The sequence below is a fragment of the Procambarus clarkii genome, chromosome 8, assembly GCF_040958095.1.
Source record: "Procambarus clarkii isolate CNS0578487 chromosome 8, FALCON_Pclarkii_2.0, whole genome shotgun sequence".
Classification (NCBI taxonomy): Eukaryota; Metazoa; Arthropoda; class Malacostraca; order Decapoda; family Cambaridae; genus Procambarus; species Procambarus clarkii.
In genome coordinates, this window is record NC_091157.1 from 2,226,612 (window position 1) to 2,238,933 (window position 12,322).

Genomic DNA, 12,322 nt, shown 5'->3' on the forward strand with positions numbered 1-12,322 from the left:
GTCGGTATTTGTTATATTCTGTACTCTTTTTATGTTATTTAAATTTCAAATAGAAATAGTTTTTAAAGTATGTATCTTAATAAATTTGAACCTTATATTATTTAACATCAACAAATTAGATTTCGAATGTTAAAACAAATTTCAACCGATTAAAGGATTTATCCTTTAATGTTAAAAACTGTTCAAATTGAAATAAATATATAACACTGTACGGTACAGTTGTATTTAATTATGTTTTGCGATTCCTTTGGAAAAGGTATTTGTGCACCAAGTACTACTAGGTCATTATGAGATATGCTGAATGTTGTCAATATACAATCTGAATACGCTTCACTTTGCGTTAATCATTGAACGTCCTAATGATTAAGGTCCCCAAAAGGACTTAATCAGACCTCAGTGGATATTTTTACTCTCCCTCTCTCTCAGAGCATCCCCTTATGTGTTGTATGTGGGTGCTGAAGTTCAGTCTCTTGTCAATGTATAGGTGAAGGAACTTTCCATAATTGTTATTGCTAATGTTTACTTGTAATACTGGGTATACATCCGGTGTTCTTACCCTCGACCGCGGCGAGGGTAAGCCGCTGCCGTATGGTCTGAAACCCACAAATATTTACAATGGGGGGGGGGGGGGGGAGGGGATAACATTTCCTCTTCAAGCACGCGCACACAAATGAACTATGTTACTTAACTGGAAGCACTCGTACAACATAATTTACACAATTTCTCAGGATTATTATACTTCTTACCAGTATATATACAGTATAGTATCTAGGAGGTTCTCTTCAATGATATCTAAGATAATTAAAAGAACCCAAGCAAACTACTGTGGAAATGTGCAGGACAAACATATCAATTGTGACACTAGCTCTCCACATATGGCATTTGCTTAATTTAGAAACTGGACTTGTGGTCGATCTCGAACACATGTTGTTGATGTGACGATGTGTTATGAATTTTGCGGCTAGCTCCTCAAGATTGTAACTTGCTTAGATAAATAAATTGTGTGTTCAGTCCCTGAACCCATTATGTGATAAATTAACTAAACTAAAAACTATAGTATGGCGACGAAACCTGAACTGCATAATGTAAATAGGGATTAACCAGAAAAAGATATAGGTGAAGAATAACATCAGGTAACTGTAAAGCTGCCGCCCAGTTGGGTGGGTGTGGAGCAAGACTAGTAACTGTGCGACTCCTCATAGATGTAAAGTGCCTTGTATAGTGACTGTTGTGAGCCTCTTGTTGAATCACTTGTGACACAAAAGATTAGTGATGTAAGTATTTGTGTGGGTGATTAAATATGTATGAGTATGTATATATGTATATGTATGAATATGTACATGTATGTATAAGTATGTGTACATTAATAATTTTGTAACTAGCGTCAAAAGATTGTTATTTGCTTAGCTAAACGAACTAGAGGGTTCAGTTCCTGAACCGATTATGTGCCTCTGTAATCCTTTACACCACGGCCCACGGGATGTATATTATGGGGTGCATAATAAAGAAAGAAAATGAATGGACCGAATCCCACAATTCATTTAACTAAGCAGGTTACAATCTTGATGCGCTAGTTACAAAATTCACTATAAGTCGTCACATCATAAATGGGTTCGAGATCGACCACAAGTAGTGCATTACATAATTTATCAGTATTGTGCAGCCTGTGATCCCCGCCTGGCTGGAAACTGATACCTAGGTAGTTTTCATGTGTCCGGACACCGGCAATAAGGTGGTATTACTTATTTAACTTAAGAGATATATATTTTTAAATGTTGTCACATTAACGGCTACATCTTCCTTTCTTCTGACATATAGATTTTTAAGATTAATTAAAATATATGGAAACTAATTATACAATTTATTGGCTGGTGTGCAGGGTTTCACACTCTCAGAGCTAGCCATCAAAATGCATATATCTTCGTTTTCACTTCCGTTATATTTATGAAAAACGATTTTAAATGTAGCACATATTTCTACCTTTCTGATGACATAAATACTTTCGTTAATTACAATATCTAGATCAAACTAACATTGATTTTCAAAAGGTTGTATATTTTCCATCAATGGAGAGCATCAGCCAAGAAGCCTTTTTTAAAATATGAATATCTTTCCTCACCCAATAAGATCTAATCTCTGAATAAAACGCAAAAAACGACTTGATTGTAACCTATCCACCGCTGCCCATTGATGGGGTAGAGGGGGTTATATGTAGGATAAAGATATCAATTGTGACACTAGCCCTCCATATATGTCAGTTGCTTAAATTATAAACTGTACTTGTGGTCGGTCTCGAGCCCATTGTTGATGTGACAATGTGCATTGACTTTTGTAACTAGCTTATCAAGATTATAACTTGCTTGGCTATATGAATTGTGGGGCTCAGTCCCTGAGCCCATTATGTGCCTCTGTAACAGTCCACTATCGCTCATAGGATGGGTATGGGGTGCATAATAAATGAAATAAACTAAGCTTTGCCTTTTTAATAACATATACAATTATAAGCTTTATTTGTGAATCTCAATTAATTAAACAATATTTCACAGAGCCTATAGGGTTCGGTGAGATGAGGGAAGAAACATGGGAGATTTTACATAAGTACAGTACATGGTAGTTTAAGTAGTGAACGCATGTCAACGAATAACGAGTATATATAACAAAACTATTGTCCTATGAAGTCGATTTAACTTCCAAACATATATTTTTTAATAAATGTTAAATGTTTTCTAACTAGTTGTGTTGGATTTTATTAAAAATACGTATTCTACTTGTTAACATTATAATTTAAATTTGTGATAATTTGTGCAGAGAAGTGCGACAACTGGATATGCCAACAAACACTTTCCAAACAACGATATATCTTGGATAAGTCGCTCCACAACATTGACGCTTGGACCGTCGACTTCCTTTGATGCTACTTATTTACTTATTTCATAATGAAATTATATTAGTTTGGAGTAAATATATGTTTTCTCATGTTCTGCATTCAGCACCCACATTATAGTGAGTAAATATACCATATTACTTCATTACTTAAATAATGCTAGGAGGGTTTGAGTAGCTTTGGGTCTTTAGTGGACAGAATCTCCAATAGATGAGGCGAGAGTCGCCCCCATCTCTCTCGCCCGAGCAAGAGTCGAAACTTAATTTAAAATTGATATATCTTTGTTCTCGAACATGATATATTTCATTTGGTGCAATCATAATAATGTTCATATCTTTGTCTTTCTGGAGGCATATAAGATTTTAGGCTTTATTAGCGTATCTTTGTTAATTATACAATATATCGGCAAGTGCGTAGGCGTCTGCACTCCATGCCCGACAATTAAAAGCTACTGAGCGCTACTATAGAAACATATGTATCTTGACTTGAGCTATAAATATGTATATTGTAATGTATTTAAAATGAAGCTCTTATTTCTATCTTGCTTAAGACATATAAAACATTTGTGTTTATTAACGAATTTACATGCAATAAACATTGATCTGAGAGAGAGTTGCTCTGTCGTTCAGTCTGTACGGGGTGGGAGCTCCGTAATTTTTAAAATACATGTATCTTCATTAGAACTTTAAATATGTTTATGGTAAAGTGTTTAAAGTGAAGCTTATATGTCTGCCTTTCTTGAGACATATAAAACATATATGTTTATTAACGAATTTACGTGAAATAAACATTGTTCTGAGAGAGAGTTGCTCGGTCGATCAATCTGTCCGGGGTCAAAGCTCGGCTATTATAAAAGTACACGTATCTTCGCTTTAAATTTAAATATGCCCATGGTAAGGTATTTAGAATGAAGCTTATATTTATATCTTTCTTGTGACATATAAAACTCTTAGGTTTATTAAGGAATTTGTGTGAAATAGGCATGGTTCTGAGATGAATGCTGCAGTTTTCGAGCTCGATGAGCAATGAAAACTGCCCCTTTTATAAAACAACAAATATCTTCGGTTTTACTTAAAATATTTGTCTGGTAGAGGTTTAACATATAGATCGCGTTTTTGTCTCTCTTCTGACTAATAAATAATTTTGGTTTAATAAGTCATCAAGATGTTTTCAACAATATTTCACATGTATTTCAACAATACAATACAACAAATACACACATTGGTACATTATTGCAAAGGCATTATACTATACACACAAACACACACACACATATATATATATAAATATATATATATATATAAATATATATATATATATATATATATATATATATATATATATATATATATATATATATATATATATATATAAATTGTTGCAAGTCGAGCAACAAATATTTTACATTGAACAAGAAATGACATTGGAAAAGCAGTATTGCCATCTCTGCTATACAGAAAAAAATAGACCCCAGACACACCCTGTGGGTAGTAATGGACCCCCATACCTACACTATGAGGGGTAGTGGACCCCATAATAACACTATGGGCGGTAGTGGACACTATACAAACACTATGGGCGGTAGTTGACTTCATAGCGACACTGTTGGCGGTAGTGGACCCCCTGCCGAATCTGTGGGCGGCAGTGCACCCCCTACTGACCCTGTGGGCGGCGGTGGACCCCCCTACTAACCCTGTGGGCGGTAGTGGACCCACCCCTACCGACCCTTTGGATGCCCTACCGACCCTGTGGGCGGTAGTGGACCCCATACCGACCCTGAGGGTGGCAGTGAACTCCATACCGACCATGTGGGTGGCAGTGGACTCCATACCGACCCTGTGGGCGGTAGTGAACCCCCTACCGAGCCTGTGGGCGGCAGTTGACCCCCTACCAACCCTGTGGGCGTAGTGGACCCTTTACCGACCCTGTGGGCAGCAGTGGACCCTATATACTAATCCTGTGGGCGATACTGGACCCTATACTCATCCTGTGGGCGGCAATGGACGCCATACACATCCAGTGGGTTTTATTGGACCCCATACTTATTCTGTGGGTGGTTGGAGCCCCATACTTATCCTGTGGGTTATAGTGGACGCCATACTCATCCTGTGGGTGGTATTGGACCCCATACCCATCCTGTGGGTGGTTGTGAGTCCCATACCCATCCTGTCGGTGGTAGTGGACGCCATACACATCCAGTGGATGGTATTGGACCCCATACCCTTCATGTGGGTGGAAGTGATCCCCAGGTTTGCAGTAGTTTACCCCATAAACATTCCAACATAACATCGTTTTCTGTTAGAGTTCCTACAAAACATTCCTTAAAGATTTTTAAAGCCCAAACTATGGTATATAATATTGATTGGTGAAGCACTGTTATTCTATGTAATAATTTATAGTGCTTATTATAATTTACTAAGAACAACTAATATTTCTCAAAACAAAACTACGAGCCTTCAATAGGATGTAGCTGATCTAAAATATTCTAAGAGCATGGACAATAGTAGGTAAATTTCACAACCCATGTGGGACCCGAAAACTACAATTTTCATTATAATTGACCCAATCACGACTATTCTGCTATCTACGTTGGTGGACGGGTACTGTGAGACGTAAATTGGTACGTGAGGAAGAGTTTGGGCCTTGGTAAAAAAGGTAACTGGAAATATATCACATATGTACTAAATCACATTCAACATATTGACTTTAAGCATTAAGTCATATATGTGCTGTCTTGTGTGAGAACGGGTTGCAACTTTCCTGCCATCTTGTCAACCTTACTGCCGTCCTGTCAACCAGTCTTCCGACCTGCCAGCCTGTTGCCGTTCTTCCTTCTCTCCTGCCAGCCTGCCTGCCAGCTTACCTGCCGTACTACTAGCCTGCCTGCCGTCATGACACACTTCTTGCCATGATATTAGTATGCCTCACAGCCTGTCAGTCAATCTGAAAGCCTTCCTGCCAGTCTGCAGGACGACTCGCCTGCCAGTTAATCTGCTGTCCTGCCAACCTGACTCTCATCCTTCCCGCCTGAATCATGCCTCCCAGCCTGCTTGCAATCCTGCCTCCCAGACTCCATGCCACCCTGTCAACCTGCCTGCCATTTTGCAAACCTACCAGCCTGATTGTCATTCTGCTTCACCTCCTGCTTTTTGGCCATTCTGCAAGCCTGTCTTCCTTCCTGATGGCCTGCCTTCCAGATCGCTTGCCTCTGTCTGCCTTTCTGTCTCCCTGCCTATTATCTTGCCTTCCTGTCAGCCTGACTGCCTGCTTGCCTATTTTCTTGAATGTCGGGCTAGTTTACTGACTAACTTGCGTGGGGGCGACTGCTGGTGTGGGTGGAGTTGTACAATTTATTTAGATACTTCGTAATACAGGTGTTCACTTCTTTGTTTATCCATAGTTTACTGGGGCTTGCACCATAATCTCCAATTCTTTGTGCGCTGGGTGCAGTTTCTGCAGTGGGTGAGAGGTCTACGTGTGTATGAGTTCATCACACTTTTCTTGTATCAGTAGCGTCACTCACTGAGGCCATCCACACACACTCACACACACCTGATTGTTGGTGTCGTGTAGACGTCAGTAGTAAAGGTGGCGTCTCTGGTCTTGACGTATACGTCGAGGAGAGGGAATGCACAGTCGATACGAAGTTCATGTGTGAACTGAAGTACTGAGGACTCGGTAAAAATTGAAAGACTCATGGATCACAACCGCATGGAATGTAAAATGGGACAAATGGAAAAATTTTACATTGCTCATGTGTATCATGTAAATGGAAATTTGAAACCAAAATGCTCCGTAATCCCAAATATCAAAGTTAATGAGTTTTTTCAGGGTGGTTAATCCAATACTATAATACATAGTTTGAAAGTGAAGAGGCTACAGGCATTATTGTGTTGAAGACTATACATTCTCATATATAATGTACGAGAATCGGAGACCTACAAGTGAGTTTATTGCTTAACGTTAATTATCATTTCAACAGGGAATTTCCATCAGCACACTGGGAATTGAATTTTAGATTATTAAGGTCTGCCCTAATTGCACAATAAAGTTATGTAGACTTACAAGTGTGAACAGATCACTACCAGTGTTTGGTTGATGTTATACTATGTAGCCAGCATTTGAGTAAGAATATATAATTATGTTGACCAAATCACACACTAGAAATTGAAGGGACGACGACGTTTCGGCCCGGCCTGGACCATTTTCAAGTACATTCACTTCCTTTCCTACCATCATGCTCTTCAGAAAAATATTCTTGTTTCTCTTCCTCCGTGCTCTACGCATCAGCGACCCTCAGGTTCTTGATTCTGAAATTTCTTTTATCTACAAATCATTCTCTCGCCTAGGTTACCCGTTTTATTTTATCAACTGTGTCTATTTTCAAGCTAAACGAAATTTCTTTCAGCCTAAACCTACTTCCGACACAATTAGCACTGCTCTGCCTTCCCTTCATTTCTGAACTCAAAACTCCTACTAATACCTTTCGTCCTCTTGACATAAAGCTCGTCTTTCGACAAACTAACACTCCTCCTAGCAATCTAGTTCACACTGCTCCTCCTGCTTCTAATGCTGCTGGTGTCTACTCTATTCGCTGTTCGTTTTGTCCTCTCCAATGCTTTAGTGAAACTGGCCGAACACTAAATGACAGACAAAAGGAACACAAAAGAAGAGTTAAGTCCGCAGACACAGACAATGCTCTCTTCTGTCATGTTAGAGATCCTAATCATCCTATTCATTGGTCTTCCTCTAAAATAATCTTTCCTACCTCTACACAGACGCCGTCTTGTCGAATCGGCTCTGATACACAACCTAGTCCTGGCTTTGTTGCTGTTGACTCTTCCCTTTCACAGTATGTACTCAAATGGTCTACATTTTCTAACAAACGTGACCTAACATAATCCTACCCTTCCTTTTATCTTTGTTTTTCTTTCTCTTACGATCCCTTTCTTATTCCTATTATTACACCTTACCTTCCGTACCTTTCGCCTTGCTCTTATCTTCCTCTAAGATTTCCATCTCCTCATTTCTCTCTTGCCTACTTAATGCCCTTGCCTCCTGCGTCTCATCACAATCGACTTGATAATGGTCCAGGACGGACCGAAACGTCGTCGTCTCTTAAATTTCTAGTGAGTGGTTTGGTCAACATTTTTCAGCCACGTTATTATGACTCATCATCTGAATATATAATTATGCATGAATAAATGTATCCAGATAATATGTGCATAGAGATAGAGATGTTATACTCACCTGACAATCACTGTAACGTCAGATTACAGGCCGAAGGCACAACTTGAGGATTCCAGAGGTCCCTTTCTGCCTCTTTAACTCAAACTTCAAGACTTAGTCAGTAATGATTATAAATTGTCAGGTAAAGAGCATTGTAGTTGCATAAGTATATCAAGTTAATATTAAGGAGAGAGGTACAGTGTTCAGTCAATCCCTCTTATACCGACCCAATAACAGGGATTTAAGTATCCATATGATGCAGACGAAGGGCTGCTCGCTGCTCCAGCCCGTTCTCCCATACGTTTCTAACGTACTAAACTGATGAACTAAATTACCTGAAATTACCCTACACGAGGACCCACTAACAGAAAACAGAGTACGAACATTTTGCGAGCCGCTACGATTTATAGTGCTTCAGTTTTTGGCCTAAGTAACTCTATGTCAAAATCCGATGTAATTTTGGAGCAGCAAGCTCCCATTCCTTAACATTTTCTATATTTACACATTTATCAGTGGTAAATGGTAAATAAATATTAATAATATTACTATTAATAACTTATTAATAATTATCTTGATAACATAATTCTTTATAGTTTGATGATAAATTTAATGTGCTCATAATTGTGATTATTGTGCAGCATTGAATTGTGTCAAATGTGGAAAGATCAGACTGATTTAAATTTCAAATAATACAAATCGTGTTTGTCGCGATTCAGTTGTTGACTCTATTTTATTAACTAGGCTATCGTTCTGATGTTAAAATTTCCAAATTCAAGATATTGTATTGTGTTGATATTATTTAATGGTAAAGCTTACTCTACCTGTTATTTCTCCCTACCATGTGGAAAAATCTTTCCCTCATTAGAAACTTATAGAAAGAGTTTATAAGATTTTTGTCACTTATGCAGTTTCTCAAATTTTTATTGAAAATAAAATTTGTATTACTTTATATAAAACAGTGGAAATATTTTTATCCTAAATTGTAACCCACTTATTGAATACTTGACCCTAAAACAATTATTTAACTTAAAGGCAAAAAGGGTAATTAATTGTTGGAGTAGTTGCCCAGTAGTACATGTTCTATATCTACTACTTCTATAGACAAACTGACTTTTAACTTTGGGAGGCGGTAAAGTTGCTAGCTTTCTCACTCCGTGTAGCCAAGTATACTTTAACAGACACGTGTAGCTAAAATAACAGGTAACATAGCATGTATTATATATACCTAATAACAATGAAACATCTCCAGGTATGTAGTATATTGCCAGCCACGAAAAACCCGTTACAAAGTATAATATTTCTGAAATCAGTGGTATACATCCGTCCCTTTAAACCACAGCTGGAAATGTAGCAGAGTTGCACCTTCAGCTGGTGTATGAAATTTCATGACAACTCTCTGTTGACCATTAAATTAAAGCTATATGGACATTAGGCACCTCTGTTCAATTACTTTATAACTCTTAAGGTATGGTAACTTTGCTTACAAACTGCCTATGATCTATTACGCTAGTCTCTGTGAATCACAAGAAAAACTATAACCTAATGCATGAAACATATCAAGACATTAGCCTAGTTTCTTGATACGTTATTACATAGACATATAACAGGATTTGTATGTTATTCCAAATTAGGTACTAACATTTCAAAATGCTGCCATCACAAATAAGAAATAAATAAAACATTCAATTTCCCATGTAAACTTAACACATTACATGTCTACTGGTCAATTTGCATATGCTGACTGTTTACTTAATCATAAACCTTCATTTGCATATTTAACATGCCACATGTGCTTTTGTAAGTAATCTGTTCTCATCTGGTGTGCAATTTCACCTACGTTAATGAACCTTTTTTATTTTAAATTATGAAGAACAGCCTTGTTCATAACATGATAACACATACCTTGACGAGTTGGATAAGTTGAGGACAGAGTAGATGTAAACAGGTAGGCAGTTGTCAGGCCAGCATGTGATGGATCAGCAGGCGATGAGTCACCAGATGATGGATCAGCAGGCGATGAGTCACCAGATGATGGATCAGCAGGCGATGAGACACCAGATGATGGATCAGCAGGCGATGAGTCACCAGATGATGGATCAGCAGGTACCATGTCAGCAGGCAGAGTGCCAGCAGACAACGTTTCAACCGGCAGGATATCAGCAAGCACCGTGCCAACAGGCAGAGTGTTAGTAGGAATCATGTCAACTAACTCCATGTCAACAGTCACCATGTCAGCAGGTACTGTGCCATCAGGCACCATACTAACAAGCACGGTGTCAGAAGGGGCCTGGAGAGGCAGGGTGTCAGCAGGGGCCGGGAGAGGCAGGGAGTCAGCAGAGGCCGGGAGAGGCAGGATATCAGCAGGGGTCTGGAGAGGCAGAGTATCAGCAGGGGCCTGGAGAGGCAGGGTGTCAGCAGGGGCCGGGACAGGCAGGGTGTGGACAAGAGACACCGTAGCAGCCATCACAATAAACAGCCGCAACACAGCAGAAGTCGTCACCAAACTCTGCCTCTTCCTTGCACTGTTAATCCTGACTTTCTTGTTGTGTTGTTTCCGGTGGCCATTGTGGTGTTGTTGACTCATCTTTGGCTCTGGCCACAACTGCTGCTGCTGTAGAGTACTTATGGATGTGCAGCTTATTCCTGTGTTGCTGTTGCTGTTCTCAGGCACTGCTCTGTCGCCTGGTCTTGCAACAGCTACTGTACTCATCAGATACTGCTCTTGCTCCTAGCAATGTTCTTCACTGTAATAGAAAAGAGATAAAATATTGCAATTAAAATCAAATTTGTATATAAAATCCAAATGCTTAAGTTATTGCCATGCAATAACGTATGCATTATATTTAAGTCTTTATTTCTTATTTCTTGCTGGAACCATTTAAACCTTCCTATTAGTTCCACTTTATACTATGACCATCCATTAATTAATAATTAAATCAATTATACATCATAAATAAAATTACACTAAATTAAATAATTTTTTAATATCTATTTTTTTTTATCAAGGGGAAAGCGCCAAGCTCTTACGAATTTATAGAGCTGGGAAGGGGTCAGGATAAGGATTTGGGATGGGACGGGGGAAAGTAATGGTGCCCAACCACTTGGACGGTCGGGGATTGAATGCCGACCTGCATGAAGCGAGACCCATAATACCTGCCTGGCGAGTACATCCTCGCACCATGACCATCCATAACTTACTGGCAACAATGTTGTATCCACATTATTTTGTAAACATTAGTTACTCTCTCTCTCAACGTACCGGCGGCGTAAGTAGTGGATGGAGCGTGAGGAGGCGTATGTAAGTGGCAAATGGATTGGAGCCAGTGAGCGGGAGGCACTCTGGGTCAGCGGTCAGGGAGGAAGGCAAGGTGTGGCTACACAGGACTCCAGTAGAGGCAGCGAGTCACAGACGTGACCTCAAGTGCAATATGAGACGGTCAGTGTTAGGCCTCATTTATTGTGAGAACACTGTTGACATGTTGACCGGAAGTGGTTTGGGAAGGCTCAATACTTAGAGGAGGTTGAATAAAAGAGACGCCAGCAATGTGGCATATTTAATTCTGCAAAGGACCATGATGCTGGTGGTGTAGACCTGGTATGGTGAGGACCATGATGCTGGTGATGTGGACCTGCTATAGTGAGAACCATGATGCTGGTGGTGTGGACCTGGTATAGTGAGGACCTTGATGCTGGTGGTGTGTACCTGGTATGGTGAGGACCGTGATGCTGGTGGTGTGGACCTGGTATGGTGAGGACCCTGATGCTGGTGGTGTGGACCAGGTATGGTGAGGACCGTGATGCTGGTGGTGTGGACCTAGTATGGTGAGGACCATGGTGGTATGGTGAGGACCATGGTGGTGTACTCACCTAATTGTACTCACCTAATTGTGCTTGCGGGGGTTGAGCTTTAGCTCTTTGGTCCCGCCTCTCAACTGTCAATCAACTGGTGTACAGATTCCTGGGCCTACTGGGCTCTATCATATCTACATTTGAAACTGTGTATGGAGTCAGCCTCCACCACATCACTTCCTAGTGCATTCCATTTATTAACTACTCTGACACTGAAAAAATTCTTTCTAACGTCTCTGTGGCTCATCTGGGTACTAAGTTTCCACCTGTGTCCCCTTGTTCGTGTCCCACCCGTGCTGAAGAGTTTGTCTTTGTCCACCCTGTCAATTCCCCTGAGAATTTTGTAGGTGGTTATCATGT

The 12,322-nt window shown here is 39.7% G+C and overlaps 1 protein-coding gene across 1 annotated transcript in view; it reads right to left on the reverse strand.

Moving 5' to 3' along the window:
* The window catches only part of LOC123752889 (uncharacterized), a 170,414-nt gene that overhangs the window by 53,947 nt on the left and 104,145 nt on the right, over positions 1 to 12,322 (reverse strand). The window contains exon 2 of the mRNA XM_069320878.1: positions 10,016 to 10,857. Coding sequence (XP_069176979.1) covers positions 10,016 to 10,823 — 808 coding nt within the window. The 5' untranslated portion in view covers positions 10,824 to 10,857. The remainder of the gene's footprint in view (positions 1 to 10,015; positions 10,858 to 12,322) is intronic.